The 17,832-nt window shown below is 43.0% G+C and overlaps 1 protein-coding gene across 5 annotated transcripts in view; it reads left to right on the top strand.

Annotated features, from left to right (window-relative positions):
* Window positions 1-1,152: 1,152 nt before the first annotated feature.
* Window positions 1,153-17,832, top strand: part of LOC102913265 (uncharacterized) — a 22,932-nt gene continuing 6,252 nt past the window's right edge. For 2 of the 5 annotated variants that reach the window (XR_013045250.1, XM_076553013.1), the window contains exons 1-4: window positions 1,162-1,301; window positions 6,385-6,567; window positions 16,929-17,055; window positions 17,565-17,625. Coding sequence is in view for 3 of the 5 variants with exons in the window: in XM_076553013.1 (XP_076409128.1) it covers window positions 17,022-17,055; window positions 17,565-17,625 (95 nt within the window). In the remaining 2 variants the exon portion in view is untranslated. Of the gene's footprint in view, window positions 1,302-6,384; window positions 6,568-16,928; window positions 17,056-17,564; window positions 17,626-17,832 lie in introns of all 5 variants that reach the window. The other 3 variants (XR_013045249.1, XM_076553012.1, XM_006995490.4) reach the window with 2 other exon arrangements.

Genomic DNA, 17,832 nt, shown 5'->3' with positions numbered 1-17,832 from the left:
ATGGATGATGTAATGTGTGGTCATACAGCTGGAGAAGTGGCAGAATCCTAACACTAGCTCCCATCAGGTTAACAAGATTAATCATTACATTAATCATTACCACCTAACAGCACTTACTGTGTTCTGTTCTTTTTCTCCATTATCTGACCCTGGGTTTTTCTTTTATTATAGTTTCTATTGTAAGAAATTAAACTTTTCTTTCTTTTTTTCCTTTGGTTTTGAGACAGGGTTTCTCTGTAACACTGGCTGGCCTCGAACTAGGAGATTACCCTGCCTTTGCATCTCCAGTGCTGGGATTAATGGCACACACCACCACTGCCTGCCTTTTTTTTTTTTCTTTTTTAGAAAAACACAGAGCACTCAGGAGGCAGAGGCAGGTGGATCTCTGTGAGTTTGAGGCCAAAGCAAGCTCTGGGACAGCCATGGCAATAGAGAGACTCTGTCTGGAAAAACCAATAAATAAATAAAGTTTTAATTATTCAGTGACTAAGTGTATATGCATATATGTAGGACATACTCGTGGTCGGAGGACAGCTTCCTGGAGTTGGTTTTCTCCTTCTGCCATGTTCAGTCTTAACCTACTAAGTCCTTTCCTTGGCCCATGGCTTCAATTTTTTTTTTCGTTTTGTTATTTTGTTTAAATTGTAATGTTTGTAGAGGCCTGGACCTGAGGCATAGGGGAGGGATGAAAGGAGCGGAGATCTTAACTAAAGTAGTCTGGAAGAACACATGTGCTACGAAAATAGAGGGAATTGATACTTGTGCTAATGTCCAGCCTGAGAAAGATGAACAATAGATGTGCCAAATGCCTGGAAAACATCAAGTCTTGTTCCTGGGCGTCTTTCTAGTTGTGAGGAAGCAGGATTACTGCGGTGAACACTCTGTAAGTGTGTAGTAGAGTGTGCACAGCAGCTACGCGGTGCCCAGGAGGGAATACTAGAAGTGCTATGAGAACAGCTTTACTAGGGAGGAGCGAGGTCCGCTTAAATGCACTCTCCCCCTGTGGTAGGCTGGTTCAGGCCTGGCTTGGAAGCTTGGCGTAGGAGGGCGGGGCTGTGGCTGTCATTTGAGTGCTACGCCTCCGCTTTTGGAAGCTGGTGTCACTCAGGCCTTGCTAGCCAATCAGGGCCTGGGAGCGCTGCGTCTAATCAGGAGCGCCGACGGGCGGCGAGAGGCGGGCTCTTTGGCCGCCATACTGTGGGCTCGGCGCCGCATCCGAGGGAGGTGCGGTGTGCTGCCGTGTGAGCACCGCGGCCGGGAGCTGTGAGGGGACCGTGGGCGACTCCGGAAGCCGCGCCATGGTGAGCGAGGGCGGCCGTCCCTGGCGGCTATGGTGGATCCTCCCCGGGGCTCGGGCGGGGCCGGCAGCGCTGTCCCGAGCTGTGTAGCTGCGGGCCCAGTGTCTTCGGGCCGCGGGCCGCGTCTGCGCAGAGCGTCGCGCATCGCAGCAGGAGGCCCCGCCCTGCTCCGGGGAGCGTCGCTCCTCTGGGTATCTCATCAGAGGACTGTAAACTCTAGGTCGTCTGGTTCCTCTTACTTTCTACAAGTACTGAATTTTACATTTAACATTTAGGTCAAGCATTCATCTTGAGTCAATATTGTGAAATTTTAAACTTCTTAAAAATTACTTTTATTTTATGTGCATAGGTATATTGCTTGTATGTATGTTTGTGTGAGGGTGTTGGGTCTCCTGGAACTATAATTACAGGCAGTTGTGAGCTTTCATGTGGGTGCTGGGAATTGAACTCGGGAAGAATAGCCAGTGCCCTCAACCGCTGAGCCATCTCTCCAGTCCCAATATTGTGAGCATTTAAAAAGTTTGTCCGACTAATTTCTTTGTCTATAAATGCATCAATTTTGCCAATAACATTATACCACTCTCCCTCTCGTTGAGTTTCCTTTGCTCCTATGTCAAAAAAAGATTATACCTTTTTTTGTAATTTTATTTCTGGGTTTTTTGTTTTGTTGATTTTTTTATTCTTTCCCAAATAGTACCCTGTCTTGATTATTGTGGTATTATTTGGTAGTCTTAAACTGTAAGTCTGTGTGCTGTTAGATTGGAATGTTGTGGACCATTTTGAGTTTTTTCACCCCTCCATATAAACTTGAGAATCAGTTTATTAGGGTTTTTTTTTTTTGTTTGTTTGTTTTTTGTAAGTTGTTGGGATTTTTATTGCCATTATTGATTTACAATGCGGATTGAGGAAACCTGACATTTCAATACTGAACTTCCTATTCATAAGCATGAAATATATTGATACTTTGTGGGTTTTTGTTTATTTTTTAGTTATAGGTTGGTCCATCTTTAATCCCAGCACTTGGGAGGAAGAGGCAGACAGATGGAGGATAGCTTGGTTTACATAGCTAGGGAGTTCCAGGTTAGCCAGGGCTACATAGTGCAATCCTGTCTCAAAGAGATGAGGAGTGGATGGCCCGTGATGATGGCTCAGTGCTTAAGATAGTATTGCTCTTATTAAGGACCCACCTCTGGTGGCTCACAGCTGCCCGTAACTCCGGTCCCAGAGCAACCAATGCCCTCTGCTGGATTCTGAAGGGCTGGAGAGTTGGCTTAGCAGTTAAGAGCACTGGTTGCTCTTGCAGAGGACACAGGTTCAATTCCCAGCACCTACATGGCAGCTCACAATCTTCTGTAACTAGTTTTGGGATCCAGGCCTCCTCTGGATCCACGGGCACCAGGCACCCATGTGATGCACATACATATATGCAGGCAGAACACTGATATGCAAAAGTAATAAATCTAAAGATAAAGTAAAAGTATTCTCTCACTCAGAGAGGACCACTGCCTCTCTTGCTATGTATCTAAAACTTGTACTTCCACTTTGCCCTTAAAACTTTTTGATGGTTTAAAAAGAATTGAAATCTTAAAAAAAAAAAAAGTAGTTCTTGTCTAAAGGACTTTGTTAAATTTATGTATTTCTTTGTGTCTCCTTTCCTTCGTGTTGCCATACTGGGTATGATATTGCTGTCCACTCAGTTGTTCACTGCTGTTTTTTTTTTGGTTTTTCGAGACAGGGTTTCTCTGTGTAGCTTTGCGCCTTTCCTGGAGCTCACTTGGTAGCCCAGGCTGGCCTTGAACTCACAGAGATCCGCCTGTCTCTGCCTCCCGAGTGCTGGGATTAAAGGCGTGCGCCACCACCGCCCGGCTTGTTCACTGCTGTTTTACAGGACACTGATGGACGTTACACAACCTTTAAACATTTGATGTTTTGTTATGGTCATTGGTTTTAGTAATACAGTTCTATGAGTTTTTGTTGATTCTTGGAATTTATTGTGAAGAGAAACTTATTTTTTCTTTTCAATGTCAATAGCATCCTTCATCCCCTTTCTTGCCACTCTGTGCACATCTGTGTGTGTGTGTATCTGAACACACTTTTTTTTTTTTTGGTTTTTCGAGACAGGGTTCCTCTGTGTAGCCCTGGCTCTCCTGGAACTCACTATGTAGACCAGGCTGGCCTTGAACTCACAGAGATCCTCCTGCCTCAGCCTCCCGAGTGCTTGGATCAAAGACAAAAGGAGTGCTAGCATCAAAGGCACGAGTCACCACCACCCAGCCAGGTGTGTACAGTTTAAAAGAAACCAGTCCAGTCTCAAGCTGGCTGATGGCAGTTCATGCCTTTAATCTTAGCACAGAGCAAGTTCTAGGACAGCCAGGGCCACACAGAGAAACCTTGTCTTGAAAAATCAAAACAGACAAAAACAAAAACCCATCCCACTCTTTTTTGGATGCTCTTTTTCTCTTTGAGGCAAGGTCTTGCTATGTAGCTTTATCTTTGGGTGGCCTGGAACTTGCTATGTAAACTAGGCTAGCTTCAGACCCATAGAGATCTGCCTGTTTCCGCCTCCCTAGTGCTGGAATTAAAGGTATCTGCCACCATCCCCTGCTCATCTATCTTCCTATCTCCCAACCCCACTATCGGGGACTATGGGGGTCCAGCCCCTTAATAGTCCCCTCCCAGGGTCCAGGAAGAGTCTACAACCAGCTGATAATTAATCTTTGATGAGAAGAAATGAATCTATGTACACGAAACTCCTTAGTCCATATACTTTATTATACTGTGTCAGTTACAAGCTTATATTCTGCTCTCATATTTAGGTCATCTTTAGCCTGATTTTTCTCTACAGTTGTCTGCGATCCCCTCTAGGTTCTATCTTAATTCCTTCATCTAGTTCTGCCCCTTCTAGGTTCTCATCCATCTTGTTCCTTCCCATATCATCTCCTCTCTCCTCTTCTCATTCTACCTCATCTTGTTCTTCCCTATCTGGCTCTTCCTCCTCTTCCATCTCGTTCCTCTAGTACTCTCTTATAGCCCTTCAATCTACTTCTTTCCCATCTCAGTTTGTTCCTCTCAAGTTCTTACCCATCTAGTTCTTCCATTCTCTTTTCTCTTCTCTTCCCTATGCCTTGGAAGTCCCGGTATATAAAGGGAAGGTCCGAGCTAAATTGTGTAAAGCTATTACTTAACGTCCACCTCTCCTAGGTGGTGTCTCCTTGTGGAATTTACCATAAGTCAGGAGACTTGCATGTGGGCTGTTATCATTGTTAGTCCTCGGAAGTTGGGCACCCACCTGGGTGGTGTTTCCTGTAGTCCTTGAAAGTGGCTAAGGGAGATAATCTGATTCCAGAGAGAGCCTTTCCTGAGGCTGTTCTCCAAATACCTGGAATGTGTATGTCCAGAGAGTGATCAGTCCACGCTGTTAGCCCTTCTTAGGGAAAAGTCAATTGGGAAAACTATGAAGGCACACATGATTTTCACAACAGAAGACAGCTGATACATAACAAGCCAAGTGACACCAAAAACTCTTTGGGATTTGGCTTCCTCTGGAGGAATTCCCTGATCCTCCAGGTAGTGACTTTGCCATAACCAGCTGAGCTCTTATGATATATTCCTGCGGCCCGCAGCACCCCACCTTTTTTTTTTTTTTTTTTTTTTAAAGATAGGTTCTTTCTTATATAGCTCTGGCTATCCTGGAACTAGTTCTGTAGACCAGGTTGATTTTGAACTCAGAGATATGCCTGCTGCTGCCTCCCACTATTGGTATTAAAGGTGTGTTCCACCGTTCCTGGCCCTTATCCCATGCATTTTTAAAAGGGCTAATTTCTTTTTAAAAGATTTATTTCATTTCATGTATATGAGTGTTTTGCCTGCATGTAAGTGTGTGTACCTGGTACCCATGGAGACCAGAAGGGCATGCTGGACCCCATGAAACTGGAGTCACTGTTGTGAGTGCCATGTGGGTCTTCTGTAAGAGCAGCACGTGCTTTTCTGAGCTGTTTCTTTTTTTCTTTTCCTTCTCTTGCCATGTAGTTTTCCAGTTGTTGGCATAATCTTACTTTTCTTACTTCCCTTGATGTGTAATACATTACATTTAGGATTGTTTTTCTTTTTGGATGCTGGGGCTTGAGTTCAAGCTTTGTACATTAAAGCATATGGTTTAGCAGCTTCAATTAATTTTTTTGTTATTGTTTATTTATATGTGTGTCTGAGGAGGTCAGAGGGTGTCAGGTGCCCTGGAGCTGCAGTTCTAGGTTGCAATGAGCTCCTTGGTGTGGGTGTTGGGAATCAACTCGGCTTCTTTTTAAGAATGGTGCATGCTCTTCACACCTGAGCCACCTTTCCATCCTTCACAGCTTCAGTTTTAAACATTGACACAGGTATCATTTTGTACCCCATTCTGGCCTGAAGTTCGTGGCATTAATACTGCCTTGTACTCCGGAACCTGTTTCTGAGATCGCAGATGTGTGTTGCTGTGCCTGGCTGTGTGCTGCATTAGAAAATACAATTTAATTTAATTTTCCATTTTCTAATTGTTTTGAGATTTTGTTTGCATCTGTCTATAGTTGGTTTTAGTTTGTTTTTTCAACTTACTGTCTTTGTGTAGGATAATATTGGTGTCATAGTTTTGAAATGCTTTATTTGTTTATTGAATTTTCTATTCATTTTACATACCAACCACAGATCCCCCTCTCCTCCCTCCTCCTGCCCCCCAGCCTTCCCCCTCAACCCACCCACTATTCCCACCTCCTCCAAGGCAAGGTATTCCATGGGGGAGTCAGCAGAGCTTGGTACATTCAGTTGAGGCAGGTCCAAGCCCCTCTTCCCTGCACCAAGATTGTGTGAGGTGTCCCACCATAGGCACTGGGCTCCAAAAAGCCGGCTAATGCACCAGGGGATGGATCCTGATCCCACTGCCTGGGGGCTTCCTAAACAGTTCAAGCTAAACAGCTGTCTTGCCTATCCAGAGGGCCTGGTCCAGTAGCATGGGGACTCCACAGCTATTGGTCCACAGTTCATGTGTTCCCACTAGTTTGGCTGCTGGTCTCTGTACGTTTTCTCATCATGATCTCAATGTCCCTTGTCATAGATTCCCTCCTCTCTCTCATTGATTGGACTTCTGGAGCTCGGCCTGGCGCCCAGCCGTGGATCTCTGCATCTGCTTCCATCAGTCGCTGGATGAAGGTTCTGTAATGACAGTTAGGGTATTCCTCATCTGATCAGCAGAATAGGCCTATTCAGGCACCCTCTCAACTATTGCCAGTAGTCTAAGGTGGAGTCATCCTTGTGGATTTCTGGGAACTTCCCTAGCACTCTGTTTCTCCCTGTTCCCATCATGCCTTCCTTTATCATGGTCTCTCTTTCCTTGCTCTCTCACTCTGTCCCTGTTCCTGCTCAAACCTCCTGTTCCCCTATGTTCTCATCCCCTATCCCTTGCCCTCCATTACTCCCCCTCACTCCCAGTTTGCTCATGTAGATCTCATCTATTTCTCCTTCGCTGGACAATCCATGTGTCCCTCCTAGGGTTCTCCTTTCTCGCTAGTCTCCCTAGAGCTGTGGGTTGTAGTCTGGTTATTCTTTGCTTTACATCTAGTATCCACTTATGAGTGAGTACATACCATGTTAGTCCTTCTGAGTCTGGGTTACCTCACTCAGGATGATATTTTCTAGTTCCATCCATTTGCCTGCAAATTTCATGATATCATTGTTTTTTTCTGCTGAGTAGTACTCCATTTTGTATATGTACCATATTTTATTTATCCATTCTTCAGTTGAGGAGCATCCAGGTTGTTTCCAGGTTCTGGCTATTATGAATAACGCTGCTATGAACATACTTGAGCATGTGTCTTTTGGTATGATTGAGTATTCCTTGGGTATATGCCCAAGAGTGGTATAGCTGGGTCTTGAGGTAGATTGATTCCCAATTTTTTGAGAAACTGCCATACTGATTTCCAAAGTGGCTGTACAAGCTTGCACTCCCACCAACAGTGGAGGAGTGTTCCCCTTGCTCTGCATCCTCTCCAACATAAGCTGTCATCAGTGTTTTTAATCATAGCCATTCTGACAGGTGTAAGATGATATTTCAGAGTTATTTTGGATAGCATTTCCCTGATGACTAAGGATGTTGAGCAATTTCTTAAATGTCTTTCGGCCATTTGAGATTCTTCTTTTGAGAATTCTCTGTTTTTTAATTTTATTGTTCAGTACTTTGATGTCTAGTTTTTGATTTCTTTATATATTTTAGAGATCAGCCCTTTATCAGTTGTGGGGTTGGTGAAGGTCTTTTCCCATTCTGTCGGCTGTCGTTTTGTCTTATTGACCGTGTCCTTCGCCCTTTTGCCCTGCAAAAGCTTCTCAGTTTCAGGAGGTCCCATTTACTAATTGTTGCTCTCAGTGTCTGTGCTACTGGTGCTATATTAGGAAGTGGTTTCCTGTGCCAATGTGTTCAAGACTACTTCCTACTTTCTCTTCTATCAGGTTCAGAGTAACTGGATTTATGTTGACTTTGATCCACTTGGACTTGAGTTTTGTGCATGGTGACAGATACGGATCTATTTGCAGTCTTTTACATGTTGACATCCAGTTATGCCAGCACCATTTGTTGAAGATGCTTTCTTTTTCCCATTGTACAGTTTTGGCTTCTTTGTCAAAAAACAGGTGTGTGGATTAATGTCAGGGTCGTCAATTCGATTCTGTTGGTCCACATGTCGGTTTTTATGCCAGTACCAAGCTGTTTTTATTACTATATAGCTCTATGGTAGAGCTTGAGGTCAGGGATTGTGATGCCTCCAGAGGTTGTTTTATTGTACAGGATTTTCTTAGCTATCCTGGGTTTTTTTGTTTTTCCATATGAAGTTGAGTATTGTTCTTTCCAGGTCTGTGAAGAATTGTGTTGGGATTGTAATGGGGATTGCATTGAATCTGTAGATTGCTTTTGGTAAGATTGCCATTTTTTACTATGTTAATCCTACCTATCCATGGGAGATCTTTTCATTTTCTGATATCTTCTTCAATTTCTTTCTTCAGAGATTTAAAGTTTTTATCACACAAGTCCTTCACTTGCTTAGTTAGAGTTACCCCAAGGTATTTTATATTATTTGTGGCTATTGTAAAGGGTGATGTTTCTCTGATTTCTTTCTCAGCCCTTTTATTATTTGTATATAGGAGGGCTACTGATTTTTTTTTTTTTTTTTGAGTTAATCTTGAAGGAGTTTATCAGCTGTAGGAGTTCCCTGGTAGAATTTTTGGGGTCATTATATATACTATTATATTATCTGCAAGTAGTGAAAGTTTGACTTCTTCCTTTCCAATTTGTATCCCCTTGATCTCCTTATGTTGTCTTATTGCTCTAGCTAAAACTTCAAGTACTATATTGAATAAATATGGAGAGAGTGGACAGCCTTGTCTTTGTCCTGATTTTAGTGGAATCACTTTGAGTTTTTCTCCATTTAATTTGATGTTGGCTGTGGGCTTGCTGTAAATTGCCTTTATTATGTTTAGGTATGTTCCCTGTATTCCTGATCTCTCTAGAACCTTCATCATGAAGGGGTGTTGGATTTTTGTCAAAGTTTTTTTTCAGCATCTAATGAGATGATCGTGTGTTTTTTTTTCCAGTTTGTTAATATGGTGTATTACATTGACAGATAGTTATAGCAGCTTGCTTTTTAAGTCCATTTGATTGGAAAGTTTTTTCCCAGCCTTTTATTCTGAGGTAGTATCTGTCTTTGAAGTTGAGGTGTATTTCTTGTATGCAGTAGAATGATGGATTCTGTTTTCGTATCCATTCTGTTAGCCTGTGTCTTTTATAGGCAAATTGACACCATTGATATTAATAGATATTAATGACCAGTGATTGTTAACTCCTGTTGTTTTTGGTGGTAGTGTTGTGTGTTTCTCTTCTCTGGTATTTGTTGGTGTGGGATAATCTATTGCCTGTGTTTTCATGGGAGTATCTAACTTCCTTAGGTTGGATTTTTCCTTTTAGTGCTTTCTGTAGGGCTGGATTTGTGGATAGGTATTGTTTAAATCTGGTTTTATCATGGAATATTTTGTTTACTCCGTCTATGGTAATTGAGGGTTTTGCTGGATATAATAGTCTGGATTGGCATCCATGGTTTCTTAGTGTCTGCATAATGTCTGTCTAGGACCTTCTGGCTTTCAGAGTCTCCATTGAGAAGTCAGGTGTTATTCTGATGGGTCTGTCTTTATATGTTACTTGGCCTGTTTCCTTTGTAGCCACAGACTTTGCTGCCATTGAGAGTACCATGACTGTAGGGGGACCAGGGCTTGGGTAGTCAAGAAGGCAAGGATTCGGCGAATGACACACAGAGAACACAGTCAGAAGTGGTTTGAATCTGCTACAATTTTACTTCTGCAAATCAGTAGTTTATATACAGAAAAGAAAACTATCAAGTCATACAGGGAACAACAAGAGCTTGGCAATAATTCAATTACATCATCTTTTTAAAAAAAAGCAAACACACAATTAATCAGCACACAATTATTAATCGGTGCTAGACATATCCCTTCACCCACAAGAACTTTATGACCCAAAGAGCAGTCTGTGTTTTTAAAACTTAGTACAGTCCCTAGACTTGTGAAGGCTTCTTTGCGGTTGCAACTGTGTCCTTCATCTTTATCTCAGCCGCTTGCTAGTTTATTATTCATTTTTACTTTTCTGGATCTCATGACCTGTTTAGCCAATTTGGATGCTGCAGATCCTCCCTAAGTCTTTCTTTAGTTCTTTTATCACATATCTCTTTTAATATAAAACCTTTTTACCTACTGGAATATGGACTCTTGTACTTTTATACCTGTAAGGGGAAGGGGTTCTGCTGTAGTCCTTAAGTTTCCCATGCTGAACTTCCTCAACAGAGTGGCCCACCATCTGCCTCCTATGAGATAACGTTTTCTGCCATAAATCACTTTAGTTGGGATTCCTAAAGAATTCCTAGTGGGTGAGTGTTCATTCCTTAGAAGTGCCTGAACTATTATACTTTCTTTCTTTTTTTTTTTTTTGGTTTTTCGAGACAGGGTTTCTCTGTGTAGCTTTGCGCCTTTCCTGGAGCTCACTTGGTAGCCCAGGCTGGCCTCGAACTCACAGAGATCCGCCTGGCTCTGCCTCCCGAGTGCTGGGATTAAAGGCGTGCGCCACCAACGCCCGGCTTTATACTTTCTTTATCTAGTGGTTTGAGGTCTTAAAAAATAGCTCATTCTGCTATATTTGATTAAGATCCATGTCTAGCTTCCCCTTTCCTCCGTAGTTCACAACCCAAGCATTCATTAATTTTGGCTGTGCTTCATAGATTAATTAGAACATTATCAGAAAAGCATTTATACACAACCCATAGCCCAGGGAGCTCATGATCCATGAAGCACATCTCCTTCGAGAAGGAGGCATAACACGGGCACTCTGCTAGGGACTTCCAGGGAGCTTAGTCCCGTGGGACACGTATCTTCGTCCGCTAATATTGACATAATTATCATGTCACACGGATGACACTGGAGTTGGTGTGGCACTTTGCAGCTCTTAATATTTTTTCTTTATTCTGTATATTTAGTGGTTTGATTATTATGTGGTGAGGGGACTTTTTTTTTTGATCCAGTCTATTTGGTGTTCTGTAAGCTTCTTGTATCTTCATAAGCATTTCCTTCTTTAGGTTGGGAGAGTTTTCTTCTATGATTTTGTTGAATATATTTTCTGTGCCTTTGAGTTGGTATTCTTCTCCTTCTTCTATCCCTATTATTCTTAAGTTTGGTCTTTTCATGGTTTTCCAAATTTCCTGGACGTTTTGTGTTAGGACTTTCTTGGCTTTAGTGTTTTCTTTGACCAATGAATCTATTTCCTTTGTCGTATCTTCAATGCCAGAGATTCTCTCTTCCATGTCTTTCATTCTGTTGGTTATGCTTGCATCTGTAGTTCCTGTTCATTTAGTCAGATTTTCCATTTTCAGCATTCCCTCAGTTTGTGTCTTTTTTATTGCCTCTATTTCAGTTTTCAAATCTTGAACTCTTTCTGTTCAATTGCTGTTTAATTACTTCTTCTTGGCTTTCTTTAAAGATTTATTGATTTTTTTTTCCAATTTTTTTGTCTTTTCCTCAATTTCTTTAAGGGAATTTTTCATTTCCTCTTTAAAGGCCTCTGTCATCTTCTTAAAGTCATTTTGAAGGTCAATTTTTTCTGCTTCTGCATTGAGATGTTCAAGTCTTGCTGATGTAGGACCACTAGGTTCTGTTGGAGCCATGTTGGTATTTATGTTGTTGACTGTATTTTTGTACTGTCGACTACCCATCTCTTCCTCCACTTGATGCAAGTGGTGTCTGTGTTTGAGGGAGCTTCTCTTGGTCTGATTGATACTCTTGGTCCAATAGGAGCACTTGGTCTAATCGGGGCTCTTGGTCCAGTCAGTGCTGATGGACTCTGTGTCTCAGGGAGCAGCTCTTAGTCTTATTGGTACTAGTGAGCTCTGTCGCAGGGAGCAGCTATTCCCAATCAGTGCAGGGTGGGCTTATGGCTTCATTGGTCACTGATGCCACGGGGCATGATTGGTTTGGTGAGTGGGGTTGGGGAAGAATCTGCTGCGCAGTCTCTAGGGCTGCACTGGCTGAGGGGGCGGGGTGAGTGGCATGGAATGTGCCCCTGGGGCCTAGGGGTTAGAGAACTGGTCTGCCTGGTCCGGAGATGGGGCCTTACCTGTTCCCATTCCGTGCAGGGTGGGCTTATGGGTCCAGTGGTCACTGGTGTCACAGGGGATTGTTGTCTTGGTGAGGGGGCTGGGGGACGGGGCAGCTTCCTGGTCCCTGGGGTTCGGGCATGGAATGTGTCCCTGGGGCCTAGGGGCTAGAGACCTGGTCTGCCCAGTCCAGAGATGGGCCTTACCTGTTTGCAGTCGGTGCAGGGTGGGCTTATGGGTCTTACTTATTTTAAGACAGGATCTCACTATGTAGACCAGCCTATCATTGAACTCATAGATATCTACCTGCCTCTGCCTCTTGGGTTCTAGGATTAAAGGTGTTCACCACCATGCCCAGCACTTGTCTTTTTTTAAAAAAAGTTTCAGGTATGTTTTTTTTTGATACATCCATGCCCATTCAGACTATTATCTCTTTGTGTGTTTCTTGATATATTTTTCATTTCTAAAAATTTCATTTTAATCTAAGTTACTAAGTTTTTGCCCATGGGATTGCAACATTTGTCCTTTATATGTGATATATGGTCTCCCCCCATAGGCGCATGTGTTTGAACATTTCTCCACCAACTGGTGGTGCTGTTTTGCAAATTATGATGACTGTAGGTTGTGCACTAAATGAGAGTTCTCAGAATCTCAAGTCGTTCTCCCTTGAGTTTTGAGCCACATATTTGTCATTCTTTGCATTCTTTGTGACTTCATAATGTTAAAAAGTGAACATTTGCCTTTAATCCCAGCACCCGGCAGGCAGAGGCCGGTGGATCTCTGTGAGTTTGAGGCCAGCCTGGTCTACAGAGTTCCAGAGCAGCCAGAGCTACACAGTGAGACCTTGTGGGCCGGGGAGATGACAAAAAAGTGAGCATTTGAGGCAGGTGGGATGGCTCAGTGCTTAAAAGCATGTACTGCTCTTCCAGAGTGTGAGAGGTAAGTGTGAAGCTGGATGTGGTGGCTCAGTTTTTAGTAACTCCAGCACTAAAGGATCTGAGACCTTCTGACCTTCATGGGCATCTGGAACACTGACACACACAGAGATAGTTCAAAATACACGTGAATAAAGATAAAATATTTAAAAAATTTTATGACAGTGTCTCATTGTGTCACTGGTTGACTAAAAGTAAAATTCCCCAAACAAAAACCACAGACATGTGCACGCACACACACCCACACATACACACATGATCTGAGCATTTGAGAATAGTTATGGTGGCACAGAGCTTTAATCCCAGCACTGGGGAGGCAAAGGCAGGTGGATACCATGAGATTGAGGCTAGCCTGATCTATACAGTTAATTTCAGTCCAGCTATTGCTACTTAGTGAGACCTTGTCACCATGACTGTTGCAATAAATGCCCCTGGAAGTCAGTTTCTGTCTTCCCCAGGGTTTTGCTGCCCCTGTGTTGAGGGCTCAATTTGCCATTTGTTTAGTGTTACCAAAATTCTATTACCTGTGTGTTGGCAATCCGGCTCCAGAGTGCACTTTGTATTCAGTTATTATTTTTCAAGAGCTAAAAAACAAGGCTGAAAAAGGCTGCCTGTGAGCGGATCTGTGGATGCTGAGTTAGGGCCTAACTTAAAAAACGCAGCCAGCCTTTGCCCTGCTTCCTTCTTACTTTCTGGTGAGTCCAGCCTTGAGAGAAGTTGAGGCTGAAGATGGGCGAGCCTTCTCAGATGCTTTCTGAAAGTGTCTTTTCAACATGCCTTGATATACCTGTGTGCTTTTGTACTTCAGTTCCTAAGAGAGAATATGTTTTAAATTTTGCCTTTTAGTCAGCTTTATAGTTTGTATGTTCTTGAGCTATTTTAGGTAAGATATCCCACTATTGTTGTGAAGACTCTGACATTTGCTAAACAGCTGCTATTCCTTGTCAGTTTAGAAAAATAATTTTGGTTGACTACAAAAAAGCCTGTAGATTTACGGGACTTTGATGAAAGTGTGATTAGGAGGAGGTGAGTGTTGGTGGCACTGCCCTTGTGCCAGCCTTCCTCCCTGCGCCAGGTGGGCATGTCACTGTTTGATATGGTCTGGCCGGGATTTCTGACATCGGGTGATTGTTCTGTCTCTTCCCCAAAGCAGCTACAACTGCTACATTGAGTTTTTCCTAACAAGATAAGCCATCCTTCTCTTAATTCTATCATGCTTGAGCATTACTCAGTTAAAGTTGAAATACTACGTTCAGGACTAATGGATGGCTCAGTGAGTGAGGATGCCTGCTGCTAAGCCTGTGTTAATTCCTCAGGCCCTCACTTGGAAGGGGAAAACCCAGTCCTGCAACTTTTCCTCTGAACTCCACATTCACCCTCCTGAAAAAATGAGTGTAATTACCTCCCCGCCCCCCCCATACACATCTTGTTATGAAAAAGGGTCTTCCTTTGTAGCCTGATTGGCCTAGAACTCACTATGTTACATTCCGATGGCCTCAAACTCAAAGAAATCGACTGCCTTTGTCTGCAGAGTACTGAGATCAGAGGCTTGAGCTGCACTCCCCATGTGATTAATTTTTTTGCTACATAAGTATAATTTCCGTTTTATTTTATTTTCCCCACATGGCTTCATGAACTGGCTCTAGCTCTTTACACGGGCTTTCTTGGTGGTCCTAGGGCAACAGCAGTGGGTCTAGTCATGATGAGTGTGTTCAGTTCTCCAGGCTTTGTGGTCAGCTCTTGACCACCTTGCTGTGAGTGGCACTGCTCACGCAGTCGTGCAGCTTAGAGTAGATACGAGATGTCCATAGGCACCTAAGATACTTGGTTCAGAAATGTCCCTGATGGAAGTGGCCTCTACTGTGTTCAGAATGATGAACTTCTTACTGGCCTTGTCCTTGGACATTCCCTGGGCTCAGTTGGGGCAGTGAGTTGGCTGCACATGGCTGGCCCTTTTTGCTATGGGGAGTCTTTCTTTTTTGGTAGTCTTTGGCAGTACCTGAAGAGTGTAATTAAATTATTTTTAAAAATTACTTTGAGATTTATTTATTTATTTTTCTTTATCAAGACAGGGTTTCTCTGTGTAACAGTTCTGGCTGTCTTGGAACTCAATTTGTAGACCAGGCTGGCCTCAAACTCATAGAGATCTGCCTGTATATGCCTTCTGAGTGCTGGGATTAAAGGTGTGTGTCACCACCACTGCCTGGCTGTTTATTTATTTTTTCTTTAGGTTTATTTACTTCATTATTTTTTATGTGTATGTATATGGGTATTTTGCCTACATGTCCATATGTGCACTGTGTGTGCTTCCTGCCTGCAGAAGTAAGAAGAGGTCCATGGAACTGGAGTCACAGATGGGTGAGAGCTGCCATGTGGGTCCTGGGAATTGAACCTGGGTCCTCTGTAAGAGCAACAAGTACTCTTAAGCACTGAGCCATCTCTCCATCCCCTATTTCTTTATTTTGAGGCAGGGTCTCACTCTGTATCCTTAGCTGTCCTAGAATTCCCTATGTGGACTAGACTGGCCTCCAGTTCACAGAGATCCGCCAACCTTTTCCTCTTGAGTGCTGGTATTGCTGATATTAAAGGTGTTTGCCATCATGCTGGTTGAGATCTTTATTAATCATGCAGTATTTTTATTACTTGATTTAATTTGTGATACACTGGAAGGTGGGGTCCACTTTAGGTGTTCTTTGTCTCATTAATAAAGAAATTTCCGAGTACACTCAACGAAGCACAAGGACAATTTTATTTTATCAGTATTCAAAAGAGCTGCAGGGCAGGTGAGCTGCCTGCAGGAGAAGGGAGGAAGCCATGCCGGTGAAGCAGTGTGGTGGTGGGGGGACGACAAAGAGTTAAAGAAAGTATGATTAGAAAAGAGATAGGAAGGAGGGGAAATATGCTTTTCTGAGTAATCCAGAAAAGCAGACTGACTTAACAACCCTTCATGACTATTGTAGGGCCAGGGGTTCTGGGAAGGGAAAGAAAGAAACTCATTGAAGAACCAATGACTGCAGCTGTCTCTTTAGCATGGTTATGGTGAGCCTGCCTTCCTAAGAGTGGTCCCTTTGCCAGAGGGACTGAATCAGCCGAGCTGGAATGTCAGGTCTCCACCCAGGCCTGAGAGACTATTCTCATGATCTGGAGCTTTTTCTACGCTAGCATTTGGACTGGAGTAAGTTGTACTCAGGAATTTTAATGATTTCTTTTCTGTTAGCATATAGGATGGGCTCATTTCCCCATTTAAGTGGTGACAGAATGTGTGAAGTAGTGCTTACCAGGGAAGCTCATCACATACATTGTCTGTTATCATTGGGACTGTGCCCGATGCTCTAGGTTTTTCTGAGTTTGTAACAGATGAATCCACTCTTAGAAGGAAAATGGTTCTGAATTGCCACAGTATTCTTAGAACTTACTACGCTTGAGTGATTTATTCTCATTCTTTGTGTTCATTCATGAGCTCTCCCCATTATCTTGTTCTTCACCCAGCAAAGCTTAAACTCTGTACACATAGGTGGCTAAAGACAGACAGATCTCTTCTGGGTATAGGTGGTGGGACTTTGTAGGAATATGAATTGGGTGGAGCTGCAGTATATCCAATCCCCGGGCCACTCAATGAGAGGAGTGTTTTTACCTTGATGGTTCTGTTCACAGTCGTTCATTGTTTGCGTTAATGCTCCCCTGTCATGAAGTCCATGTGTGGAGACTACAGGATGCATGAACATTTTATCAGTTGAGCATACATGTCAGTTCTTTTTTTTTAGTTAATTAGTTTTTATTTTATGTATATCTGTATTTTGCCTGCATGTTTATCTTTATGAGGTTATCAGATCCTGGAGTTACAGACAGCTGTGAGCTGCCATGTGGATCCTCTGGAAGAGCAGTCAGTGCACTGAGCCATCTCTCCCCACCCCCTTCCCCCACCCCTTTCCCCCCACCCCCTTCCCCCTACCCCCATCCCCCTACCCCCATCCCCCTACCCCCATCCCATCAGTTCTTTTATATACATGTGTGGGATGTTTTAGGATCTGGTGAGCTTTGAGGACGTGGCTGTGCACTTCACCCAGGAAGAGTGGGCTTTGCTGGATCCTTCCCAGAAGAGTCTGTACAGAGATGTGATGCAGGAGACCTGCAGGAACCTGGCTGCGATAGGTAAGACTTGTGGACTTGTGTTTCTTCCCCTTAGTTAGAGCGCAAGTGTTTCCCTGTTAGAGGTGGTCTTTTGTGATCTGGGTGTCGGAAGGGAGGAGGGGTGAGTGAGTGACATCATGGTAGCAGCTCAAGGAGTCAGGGGTCCTCACTGCAGGCCCGGCAGAAGGGCCAGGCCAGTTCCCACAACCGCCCTCTCATCCAATGCGTGCTCGGTGGCAGGCACACCCACAAGGAGACATGATTATAATGTACTGTGACACTAGAAACTACTTTTCAGTGATTTTTTTCAACAATTTTATTATTTTTATGTATGTATGCACCGTGCTTTTAACCAGGACCTTTTTTTTCAGAATAGTGTTTCACTGTGTGGATAAGACTGGCCTTAAAGTCACAGAGACCACCTACCTCTGCCTTCTGAGTGCTGAAGTTGAAAGCATTTGCCACCACATCCAGCTTTGTTTTCATTAATTTCTAATAATTTATCATAAATTTTTGGTACTGTATTTTAGGATATATATGGGAAGAACAGAATATTGAAGATGATTGCAAAAATTTTGGAAGATATCAAAGGTAATTTGTATGTATAAGTGGAAGCAAATGTAGAGACGTTAACATGCCATATAAATTTAACAAGGAACAAATGAAATAACTTTTAACTTATTCATCATTACAAACTTCTCATCAAAAATATGTACTTCAGTGTAAGAATGCTACTAAATGTTTGCAACATAACTCACTTAGACACAGTGTCAATGAGTGTCACTGTTTAATTGATTA

Source organism: Peromyscus maniculatus, chromosome 17 (assembly GCF_049852395.1).
Source record: "Peromyscus maniculatus bairdii isolate BWxNUB_F1_BW_parent chromosome 17, HU_Pman_BW_mat_3.1, whole genome shotgun sequence".
Taxonomy (NCBI): domain Eukaryota; kingdom Metazoa; phylum Chordata; class Mammalia; order Rodentia; family Cricetidae; genus Peromyscus; species Peromyscus maniculatus.
Note: the sequence above shows the minus strand (reverse complement) of the source record. Positions and strands in the feature narration are given on the sequence as shown.